We start from the raw sequence: 17,500 nt of genomic DNA, 5'->3' as shown, positions 1-17,500 counted from the left end.
ACGCAGAGTACCGGCCGAAAGACCCTAGTTCCTGGGTAAAGTTCCTGCGGTGGAAACACGCTGAGTATCGGCCCAAAAACTCTATTTCCTGGCTAAAGTTCCTGCGGTGGAAACACGCCGAGTACCGGCCCAAAGTCCCTAGTTCCTGGATAAAGTTCCTGCGGTGGAAACACGCCGAGTACTAGCCCAAAGACTCTATTTCCTTGGTAAATTTCCTGCGGTGGAAACACGCCGAGTACCGGCCCAAAGACTCTAGTTCCTGGGTAAAGTTCCTGCGGTGGAAACACGCCGAGTACCGTCCCGAAGACCCTAGTTCCTGGATAAAGTTCCTGCAATGGAAACACGCCGAGTACCGGCCCAAAGACTCTAGTTCCTGGGTAAAGTTCCTGCGGTGGAAACACGCCAAGTACCGGCCCAAAGACTCTAGTTCCTGGGTAAAGTTCCTGCGGTGGAAACACGCCAAGTACCGGCCCAAAGACCCTAGTTCCTGGGTAAAGTTCCTGCGGTGGAAACACGCCGAGTACCGGCCCAAAGTCCCTAGTTCCTGGGTAAAGTTCCTGCGGTGGAAACACGCCGAATACCGGCCCAAAGTCCCTAGTTCCTGGGTAAAGTTCCTGCGGTGGAAACACGCCGAGTACCGGCCCAAAGACTCTAGTTCCTGGGTAAAGTTCCTGCGGTGGAAACACGCCAAGTACCGGCCCAAAGACCCTAGTTCCTGGGTAAAGTTCCTGCGGTGGAAACACGCCGAGTACCGGCCCAAAGTCCCTAGTTCCTGGGTAAAGTTCCTGCGGTGGAAACACGCCGAGTACCGGCCCAAAGACTCTAGTTCCTGGGTAAAGTTCCTGCGGTGGAAACACGCCAAGTACCGGCCCAAAGACTCTAGTTCCTGGGTAAAGTTCCTGCGGTGGAAACACGCCAAGTACCGGCCCAAAGACCCTAGTTCCTGGGTAAAGTTCCTGCGGTGGAAACACGCCGAGTACCGGCCCAAAGTCCCTAGTTCCTGGGTAAAGTTCCTGCGGTGGAAACACGCCGAATACCGGCCCAAAGTCCCTAGTTCCTGGGTAAAGTTCCTGCGGTGGAAACACGCTGAGATTCATTTTCAGCAGGCAACTATTTTTACAGCTACATTATTGTTCCGGCCACAATTAATCACAACAATGTATATACAATTACAAATGATTTTAATACAAATTACAAATGATTTACAGATACAGATGATTTAAAAATACAAGCATTTTTGACAATGGTTTCTGTCCAGTGTGCTTGTTTTATCACATTCAACCTCTGCTGTCATAAGTTTGTTTGTCTGGCAGTGGCAGCAGATATGTGATCTTATTTCTAATTTGTATTATGTCAGCACCCAATATCACAAGACGATATTTTAAGCTCCTTACGGAACTGAATCTGTGCTGGTTTGATTGGGATCCCTCCAGTTTTTCCATTGTTTTGCTGCCTCCAGCTAGTGCTGTGTACGGCTGACCCTAGTGACCTGTGGTTGGTCTGGCTGTGCGTCACTCAGAAAACTACTTGCCAATCAGAAGAGAGGCTCATGAATATTAATTAGACAGGCAGAAATCGACCTGTTCTTAGACTTCCTGAGAAGGGAGCTGTAAAAATATGAGGTGGTACTTATACCGCAAATATATACTCTTAAGGACATTTATATCTAAAATAAAATCCAGAAAGGTGGATAATATGTGACCTTTAATAAAAACTATAAATGTGAAATTTAAACTGCCAGTCGGTGGCAGTAAGTCACTGTTAATAAGTGAGTCATTGCTATTGAACCGAATCATTTAAATGGTTGTTTCATTCAGGAGCAAGACACTGTCACAATGCTGAGAGACTCAATACAGCACTGTGGTTGTGTTTGGAATTATATTTGTTGAAATAGAGCAAAAACAGGAAATATGGTGTCTAAAACACAAGTCTCTGAATTAACTTATTGTTTATTGAACTTGTAAAAAATCAATTTCACATTTGTAATCATGCTGATTTTTTGGCTTTTCTTGTGATATTAATAACATGAAATGATGTGTATATATACATTGTCTGCCCCATATTTTTAATCCTTTGATCATTTAAAATGCATTTTAATAGACTGAATCATGCAGTAATTCACTCAATAACACTCTTGGGATATGTTCACACATGGCATCTTTTTTGAAGCTGCCAGCATCTGTTGTACATTATAATCCTATGAATAAACCATGTTTCCAAAAATGTCCTGAGCGCTTTTTTAAAAGCCACCGCCAACTTTTTTTTTCTGCGGCTTAGAGTGCCTTTTCAAGATGGAAAAAGTCAAACTTTTCTTAAAAAAAAAAATGCCCTACGTCAAGTGCCTTTTTGACAGCTGACCAATCACAAGTAGTTTCAACAAAAACCGAAAGAAAAATAGAGAAGATAGCGGGGAGATAGATCGTACTAGTTTCCGATCACAAGGAGCAAAACTCTCAACTAACTCTTAACACTGTTTGTGTGTTTTGTGTTGATTTGCAGGAATGCCCCCGCCCCCTCCGCCCCGCATGGCTCCGCCCCTCTCTATGTTCCCGCCTCCGCTCAATCCCAACGTGCTCAGCGCTCCGCCCAGCATCCGGCAGAAGTCGCCCGCGGCGACGGGCTCCTCCAGTGACTCCACCACCCTGGCCCCGCCTGCCCGAGGCTCCGCCCACCAGATGCCGCCGCCCCCCGGCACCACAGCCACCATCGAGAAGCGGGCCACGGTCTCGGGCCCCGGGGCATCCTCGGCCCCACCAGGTGGAGCCACCATCTCAGCCAAGCCTCAGATCATCAACCCCAAGACGGAGGTGACGCGCTTCGTGCCCACAGCGCTCCGTGTGCGCAGAGACCGGGCCCCGGGCCGCAGAGACGAAGAGCCGCCCAAACCAGCAGCTGCGGCCAGACCCCTGCAGCCTCCCGGCGCTGCGCCGCCTGGCATCAAGACCAAGGACCAGATGTACGAAGCCTTCATGCGAGAGATGGAGGGGCTGCTGTGAACTCCTGCACATCCACCAGATTGTGTTTTATCTTTAGATGTGAATAAACGCCAGATGTCAAACTCTGCTGCTCTTCAGTCTGTTAGTCTGTCTTTACAGCCAACGCTTCACAGATCTTACATATACATTACATTTATTCATTTAGCAGACGCTTTTATCCAAAGTGACTTACAAATGAGGACAGTGGAAGCAATCAAAAACAACAAAAAGAGCAATGAGATAAAAGTGCTATAACAAGTCTCAGTTAGTGTAACACAGTACACCTAGCAAGGGCTTTTAAATAATATAATAAATAAAAATAAAAACATAGAATAGAAAAAGAATAGAGCAAGCTAGTGTTAGAGGTCTTTATACACACACACACACACACACACACACAACTGCATAATAAATGAAAAGAAAATAGAATACTAAAAGATTAGAAAGGTAGTTAGAATTTTTTTAATAATATAATTAGAATAATTAGATCTTCAGAAGTAACCCATCACACTGTGGTGGAATCATGCATTTGAGATACTTTATATACAACCAAAATACATAATTTTTCAATCATCAAACCAAGGGGCCATATGATGATGTTAAAAACAACCTTATTTGTAACCCTGGTCCACAAAACCAGTCATAGGGGGATTTCTTTTTTTTTTTTTTTATACATCATCTGAAAGCTGAATAAATAAGCTTTCCATTGATGTATGGTTTATTAGGAAAATATTTGGCCCCACATTGTGACGTAGAGATGTGGGGCGTGTTAGAAGAGCCGTTTTAGGGGGATGTGGTTGACTGTTAACTTTTATAAAGAATATCTCTTTGGGTTTGAGACTTAAATCTTCACAGGGCTGTAGTCTGGACTCGTTGGTGTTAGCACTCGGACTTGGTCATTAGACTCAATGTTCGTGTTGGTCTCGATCAAGTCCAGCAATATACTTTTTTCTCCTTCAAAACAAAACCACCTGTGCATGTCGCACCTGAAACGCTAGGTGTGCTGTTTTCTCCGAAGCACTCTGTATCCTGCGCCCAGAGCTGTCTGTTGTTGCTGAGAAACCATGACCTGCTCTCCATCAAGTCAAGTCACCTTTATTTATATAGCGCTTTAAAGAAAATACATTGCGTCAAAGCAACTGAACAACATTCATTAGGAAAACAGTGTCAATAATGCAAAAATGATAGTTAAAGGCAGTTCATCATTGAATTCAGTGATGTCATCTCTGTTCAGTTTAAATAGTGTCTGTGCATTTATTTGCAATCAAGTCAACGATATCGCTGTAGATGAAGTGACCCCAACTAAGCAAGCCAGAGGCGACAGCGGCAAGGAACCGAAACTCCATCGGTGACAGAATGGAGAAAAAAACCTTGGGAGAAACCAGGCTCAGTTGGGGGCCAGTTCTCCTCTGACCAGACGAAACCAGTAGTTCAATTCCAGACTGCAGCAAAGTCAGATTGTGCAGAAGAATCATCTGTTTCCTGTGGTCTTGTCCTGGTGCTCCTCTGAGACAAGGTCTTTACAGGGGATCTGTATCTGGGGCTCTAGTTGTCCTGGTCTCCGCTGTCTTTCAGGGATGTAGAGGTCCTTTCTAGGTGCTGATCCAGCATCTGGTCTGGATACGTACTGGATCCGGGTGACTGCAGTGACCCTCTGATCTGGACACAGACTGGATCTGGTGGCCACGGTGACCTCGGAACAAGAGAGAAACAGACAAATATTAGCGTAGATGCCATTCTTCTAATGATGTAGCAAGTACATAGGGTGTTATGGGAAGTTTGTTTACTAAGCTGACTGCTCCTCCTGACTGCGGGTGTCGCTGTTGGACAGTTTTTTCTCTACTTCCTGTTGGCCTTCTGTTGCTAATTGTAGCTCCGTGTAGCTGTTTTTATTCTATTTTTCTCTAGAATCTTTATCTTACTATCACTCTCTGTTTTTTAAAGTGATATAATATAACTTAATTCACACCATATTTCTGATATTATCGATCGATCTTATCAGATTAACTTTGTTCACTTTTTTTTTATATCCGTGAGTGCAGTACACCTGCAAAGCGTTAGCACTCGTTAGCTTGTCATTAGCGTTTTCATTCGAACCTATCGCTGTTTTCTTTGCTCCTCTCCTCTCCCTCGCTCCAGTTTTTCACAAGTTCATCAAACAACCGCAGTAAGAATTTTCATCAAGCACGGTGAGTAATGGCTTCTCCCGTCATTGTTTCTTGCACCTCTTGCCACATGTACAGTTTATCTATCTCTGTCGCTGATGAGGGATTCACATGTGATAAATGCAGGGAAATAGTTAGGCTGACAGAGAAGATTTCAGAATTAGAGACACGCATCCAAACTTTAATTGAGGACAGTAAGAATGTTAGGGCTCTAGATACGGCTTTGGATGCGTCTAGCTCAGGGATTCCTGTACATTGTTCGGTTCCGGAAACAGAGCCCCTGCAGCAGGGCAACTGGGTGACGGTGAGGCAGCGTAGTCGTGGGTCAAAACACCGCTCTTCTGTTCCGATCAAAACATTAAACAGGTTCTCCCCACTCAGTGATGCACCCACTGAGAAACCTGATGAAAGTGCTCTAGTTATTGGTGATTCTATTGTACGGAACGTGAATATAGAGACACCAGCCACCATAGTCAAATGTTTACCGGGAGCCAGAGCGCCTGACATCTTGGCAAATTTAAAAGTGCTGGCTAATGCTAAACGTAAATACAGTAAGATTGTTATTCATGCCGGCGCTAATGATGTTCGACTTTGCCAGTCGGAGATCACTAAAAATAACATTAAAGAGGTGTGTGAACTTGCAAGCACGATGTCAGACACTGTAATATGCTCTGGTCCCCTCCCTGCTTACCGTGGTGATGAGATGCATAGCAGATTGTCATCACTCAATGGCTGGATGTCTAAGTGGTGCCCACAGAATAACATAGGTTTCATAGACAATTGGACAAGCTTTTGGGGCAGACCTGACCTGTTTAAAAGAGATGGTCTTCATCCCTCCTGGGGTGGCGCCACTCTTCTCTCTAGAAATATGGCAAATAGTCTTAGTGTTTATACTTGACTAACTGGGGCCCAGGTCAGGAAGCAGACAGACTGGCTAAACCGACCGTCTGCTAGCTGCCTCCCGTCACAGAGGTCAGTTAATTCTCAGCACATAGAGACTTTTTCACCTAGATATCACACTATAGAGACTGTGTCTGTTTCCCGAACTAGAAAATACAAAAAATTTCCAAACCAAGTTAAGATTAACAATTTAATTGAGGTTCAACAAATAAAAAACAGAAGCAATATGGATAAACAAATGATAAAGCTTGGGATATTGAATATCAGATCCCTTTCTACGAAAACACTTTTTGTAAATAATATGATCATTGATCATAATATATATGTACTCTGTTTGACAGAAACCTGGCTAAAACCTGATGATTACATTATTTTAAATGAGTCCACCCCCCAAGATTACTGTTATAAACATGAGCCCCGTCTAAAAGGCAAAGGGGGAGGTGTTGCTTCAATTTATAACGTTTTCAGGATTTCTCAGAGGGCAGGCTACAAGTATAACTCGTTTGAAGTAATGGTACTTCATATAACATTATCCAGAGAAACAAATGTTAATGATAAATCCCCTGTTATGTTTGTACTGGCTACTGTATACAGGCCACCAGGGCACCATACAGACTTTATTAAAGAGTTTGGTGATTTTACATCCGAGTTAGTTCTGGCTGCAGATAAAGTCTTAATAGTTGGTGATTTTAATATCCATGTTGATAATGAAAACGATGCATTGGGATCAGCATTTATAGACATTCTGAACTCTATTGGTGTTAGACAACACGTTTCAGGACCTACTCATTGTCGAAATCATACTCTAGATTTAATACTGTCACATGGAATTGATGTTGATGGTGTTGAAATTATTCAGCCAAGTGATGATATCTCAGATCATTATTTAGTTCTGTGCAAAATTCATATAGCCAAAATTGTAAATTCTACTTCTTGTTACAAGTATGGAAGAACCATCACTTCTAACACAAAAGACTGCTTTTTAAGTTATCTTCCTGATGTATCCAAATTCCTTAGCATATCCAAAACCTCAGAACAACTTGATGATGTAACAGAAACTATGGACTCTCTCTTTTCTAGCACTTTAAATAAAGTTGCTCCTTTACGCGTAAGGAAGGTTAAGAAAAACAGTTTGACACCATGGTATAATGAGCATACTCGCACCCTAAAGAGAGCAGCCCGAAAAATGGAGCACAGCTGGAGGAAAACAAAACTAGAGGTATTTCGTATTGCTTGGTGGGAAAGTAACATATCCTACAGAAAAGCATTAAAAACTTCTAGATCCGATTACTTTTCTTCTCTTTTAGAAGAAAACAAACATAACCCCAGGTATTTATTCAATACAGTGGCTAAATTAACGAAAAATAAAGCCTCAACAAGTGTTGACATTTCCGAACACCACAGCAGTAATGACTTTATGAACTACTTTACTTCTAAAATCGATACTATTAGAGATAAAATTGCAACCATTCAGCCGTCAGCTACAGTATCACATCAGACAGTGCACTATAGATCCCCTGAGGAACAGTTCCACTCATTCTCTACTATAGGAGAGGAAGAATTGTATAAACTTGTTAAATCATCTAAACCAACAACATGTATGTTAGACCCTATACCATCTAAGCTCCTAAAAGAGGTGCTTCCAGAAGTCATAGATCCTCTTCTGACTATTATTAATTCCTCATTGTCATTAGGATATGTCCCCAAAACCTTCAAACTGGCTGTTATTAAGCCTCTCATCAAAAAACCACAACTTGACCCCAAAGAACTAGTTAATTATAGACCAATCTCGAATCTCCCTTTTCTGTCCAAGATACTAGAAAAGGTGGTATCCACACAATTATATTCCTTCTTAGAGAAAAATGGTATATGTGAGGATTTCCAGTCAGGATTTAGACCGTATCATAGTACTGAGACTGCTCTCCTTAGAGTTACAAATGATCTGCTCTTATCATCTGATCGTGGGTGTATCTCTCTATTAGTTTTATTGGATCTTAGTGCTGCGTTTGACACAATTGACCACAACATTCTTTTGCATAGACTTGAACACTTTGACACTTGAACGCATCAGTGGAAGTGCGTTAACATGGTTTAAATCGTACTTATATGACCGCCATCAGTTCGTAGCAGTGAATGAAGATGTATCCTATCGATCACAAGTGCAGTATGGAGTACCTCAAGGCTCAGTACTAGGGCCGCTACTCTTCACGCTTTATATGTTACCCTTGGGAGATATCATCAGGAAACATGGTGTTAGCTTTCACTGTTATGCTGATGATACTCAGCTCTATATTTCTTCGCAGCCCGGTGAAACACACCAATTTGAAAAACTAATGGATTGCATAGTCGATATAAAAAACTGGATGACGAGTAATTTCTTACTGCTAAATTCTGAAAAAACAGAGGTGTTAATTATAGGACCTAAAAACTCTGCTTGTAATAACCTGGAACACTGTCTAAGACTTGATGGCTGCTCTGTCAGTTCTTCGTCATCAGTTAGGAACCTAGGTGTGCTACTTGATCGCAATCTTTCCTTAGAAAGCCACGTTTCTAACATTTGTAAAACTGCATTTTTCCATCTCAAAAATTTATATAAAATACGGCCTATGCTCTCAATGTCAAATGCAGAAATGTTAATCCATGCATTTATGACCTCAAGGTTAGATTATTGTAATGCTTTATTGAGTGGTTGTTCTGCACGCTTAGTAAACAAACTACAGCTAGTCAAAAATGCAGCAGCAAGAGTTCTTACTAGAACCAGGAAGTATGACCATATTAGCCCGGTCCTGTCAACACTGCACTGGCTCCCTATCAAGCATCGCATAGATTTTAAAATATTGCTTATTACTTATAAAGCCCTGAATGGTTTAGCACCTCAGTATTTGAATGAGCTCCTTTTACATTATAATCCTCTACGTCCGCTACGTTCTCAAAACTTAGGCAATTTGATAATACCTAGAATATCAAAATCAACTGCGGGTGGCAGATCCTTTTCATATTTGGCGCCCAAACTCTGGAATAACCTACCTAACATTGTTCGGGAGGCAGACACACTCTTGCAGTTTAAATCTAGATTAAAGACCCATCTCTTTAACCTGGCATACACATAACATACTAATATGCTTTTATTATCCAAATCCGTTAAAGGATTTTTAGGCTGCATTAATTAGGTAAACCGGAACCGGAAACACTTCCCATAACACCCTATGTACTTGCTACATCATTAGAAGAATGGCATCTACGCTAATATTAGTCTGTTTCTCTCTTGTTCCGAGGTCACCGTGGCCACCAGATCCAGTCTGTGTCCAGATCAGAGGGTCACTGCAGTCACCCGGATCCAGTACGTATCCAGACCAGATGCTGGATCAGCACCTGGAAAGGACCTCTACATCCCTGAAAGACAGCGGAGACCAGGACAACTAGAGCCCCAGATACAGATCCCCTGTAAAGACCTTGTCTCAGAGGAGCACCAGGACAAGACCACAGGAAACAGATGATTCTTCTGCACAATCTGACTTTGCTGCAGCCTGGAATTGAACTACTGGTTTCGTCTGGTCAGAGGAGAACTGACCCCCAACTGAGCCTGGTTTCTCCCAAGGTTTTTTTCTCCATTCTGTCACCGATGGAGTTTCAGTTCCTTGCCGCTGTCGCCTCTGGCTTGCTTAGTTGGGGTCACTTCATCTACAGTGATATCGTTGACTTGATTGCAAATAAATGCACAGACACTATTTAACTGAACAGAGATGACATCACTGAATCCAATGATGAACTGCCTTTAACTATCATTTTTTCATTATTGACACTGTTTTCCTAATGAATGTTGTTCAGTTGCTTTGACGCAATGTATTCTGTTTAAAGCGCTATATAAATAAAGGTGACTTGATTTATTTGTGGTCAAAAAGCCAAAATAAAAGCAAGACTCTAGTGTGGAAAAATGCAGCATTTATTAGATGTACTAAAGCAGACTCCAGCAGAGTCTCAGCGTCCTCGCTTTGCTCTTCCTCTGAATGAGCCGCCCTTGATCTTCTTCCTCACACCGCTCGACTGTTCTCCGTCGTCAGCCACGTCCTCATCTGCTTTTGGCCGCTTCCTTTTCTCTAAATTCTCCTTCATCTCCTGACAGAAACAGACAGGCATGCATTCATCAGACTCACATTCATCAGAGATCGCACACACAAACACAGGAGGAGCACGTACGATCCGAGCGAATCTCTGCGCTTCGCTAACTCGCTCCAGCAGCATCATCACTTCCTCTTCCTGTGTGGGGAAGGCCGGCAGTTTCTTCCCGATCAGCGCTTCGATTCGCTGGAACAGCTCCACATCATACCTGCACAAACACAATGAGAGCTCCTTGATTATTACGGTTTATTACGTTTGTCTTAGTACGCGACGTAACTACAGAAGAGTCAAGTTTTAAATAGGAAAAATACAGAAACTGGTCATTTTTGAGCGAGTTACTAACGGTCTAATCCGATTTAATGATCTATGCTAAGCTAAGATAAAAGTTATACCGCCAGACCTGGAGATTAGAAAATGGTAAAACCCAACTGTTTAACTCTAGGGGAGTTGGAAAATTAACCTATTTTCAAAAATAGTGGAGTGTTGCTTTAGGTAAATATCATGTCCCATATAGATATTTTGTAAATTTCCTACCACAACTATATCAACTGAATTAATAGTTCAGTAATATGCACTGTTAAAAACTTCATTTGGACAATTAAAGATCACTCTCAATATTTAGATTTTTTTGCTCCCTCAGATTCCAGAATTTTCAAATAGTTGTATCTCAGACAAGATATTATCCTCCTAACAAAACATACATCAATGGAAAGATTATTTATATCATGATGTATGAATCTCAATTTCACAAAATTAACCCTGATGACTGACTGTGTTTCAGGGACACTTTTGTAATGTAGAAAAACAAAGTTAATCCATGAGTGAAAGTCACACTGAAATAAGAGAAATACAAGTGTGCTCCTGTGGCTCAGTGGAAGAGCATTGCGATAGCAGCGCACGAGGTTGTGGGTTCAATTCCCAGGGAACATGTTAGGCAAAAAATGTCTTGGCCTTCCACTGTTGAGAACAATTAAAAATCTTGGCAGGACTGCAGAGTGTGTCATTAATTATCCCTTATGAGTAACCATAAACTAAACGCACTCATGAGACCGAAAAAGTGAGACTGACTGTGTGACGAAGGTGATGGATTTCCCAGATCTCCCTGCTCTGGCAGTGCGGCCCACACGATGGATGTAGTCCTGAGAGAAAACAGATTCATGTCAGCACAACAAAACTTCATCTGCTGTAGAGATGAAGTTGAATTCACATCAACAATCACGTCTAACCCCAGCATTTTCACTGAGCTAAACAAACAGACAGGCAGTAATAAACACAATCAAGAGGAGACTGTTTAACAGCTGAAATTATCCATGACTTGACATAGATTAAATGCTATGCAGTCTGTACAGAAAAGAGAAATTAGTTCATCTCTCGAGTCTCTGAGTCAGTCATTCTTCCGTCACGTGATGTGACAGCAGTATTGAACACAGATTTATTTATTTATTTATTTTAAAACTGCAATCAACAACATCCATTAACTTTGACCTTAAGAAAAATAAGAACTAAAAGTAGGGGGAAAATCCCTGCTCAAATGCCCAAATTTTAACATACTGCTTATAAGTGCTCATCATAAAGTAGTACAGAAATTTTTATCCATGAAATCCAAACTGCATAATATTTTCAATCCCAGGGTCCAAATAATTTACAAACAGTTCCCCTAATTTAAAGAAAAAGGTCTGTCTTTGAATTAATTATACAAATAAGGTATCCCAGTGGTAATAGCTCCACTAACACTTTTTGCCAGGCCTTCGCAGAGGGGGCTTTATCAGAGGTCCACTGCAAAACAATGTTTTCCCACGCTGAAAATGTCATGACATTAAAGAGCCTTCTGTTAGCCAGAGAAGTTACCTTACTATCTGGCAATCCTAGTAATAATAAACCTTGATCCAAACTCAAAATCTTTAGCATTTCTTTAAGTATTTTACAGTAGTAATCCTGTATCAAAGGGCATGATCATAAACAGGGAGTCAGACTACCAGTTTCGGTCTTTTATTTAAGACAAAATGGGGAAAAGGAACTGTTAAAATTATGTCTGCGATTGGGAGATACATGTAGCCGGTGCAGTATCTTCAGCTAAATTGCTGTTGCACGGTGACAGAATTATATTGTTTTAGCACCCTCCTAGACTTCCTCCCTAACATACTAATCAATCGGAATTGATGGTTCCTTTTCTCACTTCTTCCTAATATTCTGTGAGTCAATGCCATTAATAGTCCATAAAGCAGGGTTCGACCGTGCTTAGGCGTGCTGTTAGAGAGTGTGTGTGTGTGTGTGTGTGTGTGTGTGTGTGCCATCCCCACTCTGTTGACTGGCTACCAGTTTCTCCACAGCTGGCTAAGCAGAAGCGCGCTGATCAAACAGCTACGCTATGTTCAGTATAAAAATAAAAAAACAGTCAGACAGTTTGGCCTGTGAAGGAAACATTCGCACTTATTGATTTTATACCCGTCATTGCCTTTGGTTTATTTTTCAAATCAAGAGGTTTTTTTTCTGTTATTGAATGAAGTAAATATCAGATAAAAAAAAGAGAAATATCATCCATAACGCTGTTTATATAACACATTCAAGGATCGATGCATTTGTATTGCATTCCAAAGAGCTCCGTTATAAGCGCCACAGTGGAAAATTAAACCGTATCCGTGCTGACTAGCCAGGATTGGAACGGAGTGTAAGGAGTAAGGAAAGATAACCTTAGAACATCAAAAATCTTTCTGTTCAAAGACCTTTGACTGGTAGTGTATACTTTAATCGATTTTTGTCATGATGGTTCTATTGCAGAACACTGAATGTGAGTAATAAAGAGTTGATGTTTTAAACTTCATCCATGTGATGTGAGAAATCACTTTGATAAACCAATGATGCCTACATATAATAACAAAATAAGTTAATATGCAATGTTTGTGTTTGTTACTGATCCAGGAAGCAGCACGTGACAAAATAACAAGCGACTCAAAACTGATAAACTCAGAGATGAACTACTCTATAAGTGTTTGGGATGTGTTCCCGCTGCTATGCATTCAGGGTTGAATCTGATTTTATCACAGCTGAGTAAAGCGTGTGTGTGTTCACCTTGGAGTGTGTGGGGATGTCGAAGTTGATGACGCAGTCCACATGTGGGATGTCCAGGCCTCGAGACGCCACGTCTGTGGCAAGCAGGACCGAGCGAGACTTGGACTTGAACTTGTTTAGAGCCCCGAGACGCTTGTTCTGAACACAAAAAGCCACATCAGATCAGTCCGAGTCAAAGCAGCTTCACAGAGCTCAAGATTAAAACAGCACATCACTGAGAGAAAGAGCTTGCGTTCAGGAGTGAAGGTGCTCTGCTGAAGACAGAGTTTCTGATATCAGTGAGCGCAGAGTGGAGCAGGAGCGAGAAATGGTTAATGGTTGTTAATGCTCCACTCCGCTCACATACTCCGCTCAAAACGCTTGTTCTGAACACGAGAGCCACATCAGATGAGTCAAAGCAGCTTCACAGAGATCATACAGCAGAATCACTGACAGAAAGAGCTTCTATTCAGGAGTGAAGCTGCTCTACAGAAGACAACCGGATCATATTCAGCTCATGTTCTCAATAGAGATGCACCGAAGAGAAAATCCTTGGCCAAAGCGGAAACTATTGTAAAATATTGTTTTACTTTTTTAGTGGACATTCTCATTATGAATTTGGGAAGATATTTGTCACACATATCACATTGTTATATCCATGCCTTGTTAAAATTCATAAAATGTTACTGAGCAACTGATGATTAACACTGTTTCAGAGCAGAATTTAAACCCTAGCTAATGAGCTTGTGCTGTCAGAATACAAGCAATTCATTCATGTATTAGAAAACATAATATTCTGCAGATGAATTACTGGTTCCTTAAGGCCATTTGGTGATTTCAATCATCATACAGTAACCCCTTCCTCTTTTCATGAAATAGATGCGCTGCAGTCTCTCGCTGTCAGTGTTTGTAATGATTTGTGCATCCTTCACGGACGGTTTTAAATCAGATATGTTTGCTACGATATAAAGAGTGTGTGCCTCTCGCTATTTCAATGTCACCACAAATCTCATTGTTCGTTACAATTTATTCAATCTTTTTCACTTATATAAATCTTGGCTGTTTTTGACAGATTAGTTTTGGTTGCAGAACATTTGGTGCATCCCAAGATTTGAATCAGTGCCGTCTAAACCAGTAATATTCAGATGGTCTAAGTTTGTACCTGACTCATCTGTCCATGTAGAGGGATGGCTGTGATGCCCAGGTTTCTGAGCAAGAGCGCCACCCGCTGGGCATTATTACACGTGCCACAGAAAACCATGAAAGAGTTTCCAGCCAGTTCATTCAGTATAGAGACCAGATAACAGTCCTGTGAACAAACACAACCTCAAATCACACACATTCACTGACAGTACACTCCTCAGGGTCAGAGTCAGCATTTAATAAAGACAGAACCTTGTACTTGGATGGGATGAAGATGTAATACTGCTGCAGCTGGTCAACGGTGGCGTATTTGGAGGAAACTGTGCATTTGACAGGATCCTGTAGAGCCGCACGTTGCAGCTTCTGCACCTGAAACACAGAGAATGGCATTGGATATTTTATTTATATAGCACTATTTACTACTACCATAGTTGACCAATGTGCTTTACAAAAGAATAGCTAAAAACATCAATTACACAATGAAAAATAAAAAAAACAGTAAAACCAAGAACATCATAACGTTCAGCAATATATAAAATATATAGAACAAAGACAAAAAGAGTGCTTCAACCTGAATTAAAAGCCTTATCAAACAGATATATTTTTAAATAAGACTTAAAAATGGTCATAGATGAAGCCATTCTAATAAAAACGGACAGATCATTCCAGAGTCTTGGTGCAATTGACACAAAAGCGTGATCACTCCTGCACTTCCGCCTCATCTTGGGGAAAAACAAGGGTCTCTGGTAGGGGTGTGCGATATGTGGAAAATATCTAACAGCAAGTTTTTTGATAGATACTGCGATTTGATTTGCGATTTTAAATTTGCAAAGCTTCAACTCAATATAGTCAGTAATGTGCAGCACAGTACGAGTTTCATTACCCTGCTTTGAAAATAATTCTTACAGATTCCATTAAACCATTACAAAATTCCTTTATTGTTTTTGGCATCCAATAGGAATTACTGTGGTTCTATCCAATACAGTTCCCATTATAACCCAGAAATCCACTCAATTTGCAATTGTGTTTTGGGAGGGGTTTTCCATATATATATATAGAACTCACTTTTTACCCAGCCAAACTACTTTTCTAGAATTAACTTAACTGCATTTCACTGGAAAGATTTTTTTTTAATCTAAATAAAATAACTGTATTTCCTAGTCAATTATTTAAGTATTACATGTTACACTGTATTTTGGATTTCAAGAACAAGTGGAAAATGTGCTGAATGTTGGCAAGAGATATTGTCAGCCGAGTCTACCCCGCACGGTGAGTCGACACCGAGCCTACCCCGGAAACTGATCCTCCACCGGACACCGAGTCTACCCCGGACACCGAGTCCACCCCGGACACCGAGTCTCCACCGGACACCGAGTCTCCACCGGACAGTGAGTCCACCCCGGACAGTGAGTCTCCACCGGACAGTGAGTCTCCAACGGACACTGAGTCTCCACCGGACACTGAGTCTCCACCGGACACTGAGTCTCTACCGGACACTGAGTCTCCACCGGACAGTGAGTCTCCACTGGACAGTGAGTCTCCACCGGACACCGAGTCCACCCCGGACATTGAGTCTCCACCGGACACTGAGTCTCCACCGGACACTGAGTCTCCACCGGACACTGAGTCCACCCCGGACACTGAGTCCACCCCGGACACTGAGTCCACCCCGGACACTGAGTCTCCACCGGACACTGAGTCTCCACCGGACACTGAGTCTCCACCGGACACTGAGTCTCCACCGGACAGTGAGTCTCTACCGGACACTGAGTCTCCACCGGACAGTGAGTCTCCACTGGACAGTGAGTCTCCACCGGACACCGAGTCCACCCCGGACATTGAGTCTCCACCGGACACTGAGTCTCCACCGGACACTGAGTCTCCACCGGACACTGAGTCCACCCCGGACACTGAGTCCACCCCGGACACTGAGTCTACCCCGGACACTGAGTCCACCCTGGACACTGAGTCTCCACCGGACAGTGAGTCCACCCTGGACACTGAGTCTCCACCGGACAGTGAGTCCACCCTGGACAGTGAGTCTCCACCAGACAGTGAGTCAACCCCGGACACTGAGTCTCCACCGGACACCGAGTCCATCCCGGACACCGAGTCCACCCCGGACACTGAGTCTCCACCGGACAGTGAGTCCACCCTGGACAGTGAGTCTCCACCAGACAGTGAGTCAACCCCGGACACTGAGTCTCCACCGGACACCGAGTCCACCCCGGACACCGAGTCCACCCCGGACACCGAGTCCACCCCGGACACTGAGTCCACCCCGGACACTGAGTCTAACCCGGACACTGAGTCTAACCCGGACACTGAGTCTAACCCGGACACTGAGTCTCCACCAGACAGTGAGTCAACCCCGGACAGTGAGTCAACCCCGGACACCGAGTCTCCACCGGACACCGAGTCTCCACCGGACACCGAGTCTCCACCGGACAGTGAGTCTCCACCGGACACCGAGTCCACCCCGGACACCGAGTCTCCACCGGACAGTGAGTCTCCAACGGACAGTGAGTCTCCACCGGACACCGAGTCTCCACCGGACAGTGAGTCTCCAACGGACAGTGAGTCTCCACCGGACACCGAGTCTCCACCGGACACCGAGTCCACCCCGGACACCGAGTCTCCACCGGACAGTGAGTCTCCACCGGACACCGAGTCCACCCCGGACACCGGGTCTCCACCGGACACTGAGTCCACCCCGGACACCGAGTCTCCACCGGACACCGAGTCCACCCCTGACACCGAGTCTCCACCGGACACTGAGTCCACCCCGAACACCGAGTCTCCACCGGACACCGAGTCCACCCCGAACACCGAGTCTCCACCGGACACAGAGTCTCCACCGGACACCGAGTCCACCCCAGACACTGAGTCCACCCCGGACACTGAGTCTCCACCGGACACTGAGTCCACCCTGGACACTGAGTCTAACCCGGACACTGAGTCTACCCCGGACACTGAGTCTCCACCGGACAGTGAGTCCACCCTGGACAGTGAGTCTCCACCAGACAGTGAGTCCACCCCGTACACTGAGTCTCCACCAGACACTGAGTCCACCCTGGACACTGAGTCTAACCCGGACACTGAGTCTACCCCGGACACTGAGTCTCCACCGGACACTGAGTCCACCCTGGA

General features: G+C 43.5%; 2 protein-coding genes across 2 annotated transcripts in view; one reads left to right on the top strand and one right to left on the bottom strand.

The window, feature by feature from the left end:
• The window catches only part of LOC132136698 (WW domain-binding protein 11-like), a 12,982-nt gene extending 9,920 nt beyond the window's left edge, over positions 1-3,062 (top strand). Inside the window, exon 6 of the mRNA XM_059547279.1 lies at positions 2,500-3,062. Within this exon, the coding sequence (XP_059403262.1) occupies positions 2,500-2,996 (497 nt within the window). The 3' untranslated portion in view covers positions 2,997-3,062. The remainder of the gene's footprint in view (positions 1-2,499) is intronic.
• Positions 3,063-9,962: 6,900 nt separating this feature from the next.
• The window catches only part of ddx47 (DEAD (Asp-Glu-Ala-Asp) box polypeptide 47), a 40,619-nt gene continuing 33,081 nt past the window's right edge, over positions 9,963-17,500 (bottom strand). The window contains exons 7-12 of the mRNA XM_059547280.1: positions 14,603-14,719; positions 14,370-14,516; positions 13,229-13,366; positions 11,228-11,298; positions 10,238-10,367; positions 9,963-10,156 (exon numbers count right to left, since the gene is read on the bottom strand). Of these exons, the coding sequence (XP_059403263.1) occupies positions 10,019-10,156; positions 10,238-10,367; positions 11,228-11,298; positions 13,229-13,366; positions 14,370-14,516; positions 14,603-14,719 (741 nt within the window). The 3' untranslated portion in view covers positions 9,963-10,018. The remainder of the gene's footprint in view (positions 10,157-10,237; positions 10,368-11,227; positions 11,299-13,228; positions 13,367-14,369; positions 14,517-14,602; positions 14,720-17,500) is intronic.

Source organism: Carassius carassius, unplaced genomic scaffold, assembly GCF_963082965.1.
Source record: "Carassius carassius unplaced genomic scaffold, fCarCar2.1 SCAFFOLD_118, whole genome shotgun sequence".
Classification (NCBI taxonomy): domain Eukaryota; kingdom Metazoa; phylum Chordata; class Actinopteri; order Cypriniformes; family Cyprinidae; genus Carassius; species Carassius carassius.
The sequence above is the reverse complement of the archived record's forward strand: the minus strand, read 5'-3'. Positions and strand labels throughout refer to the sequence as shown.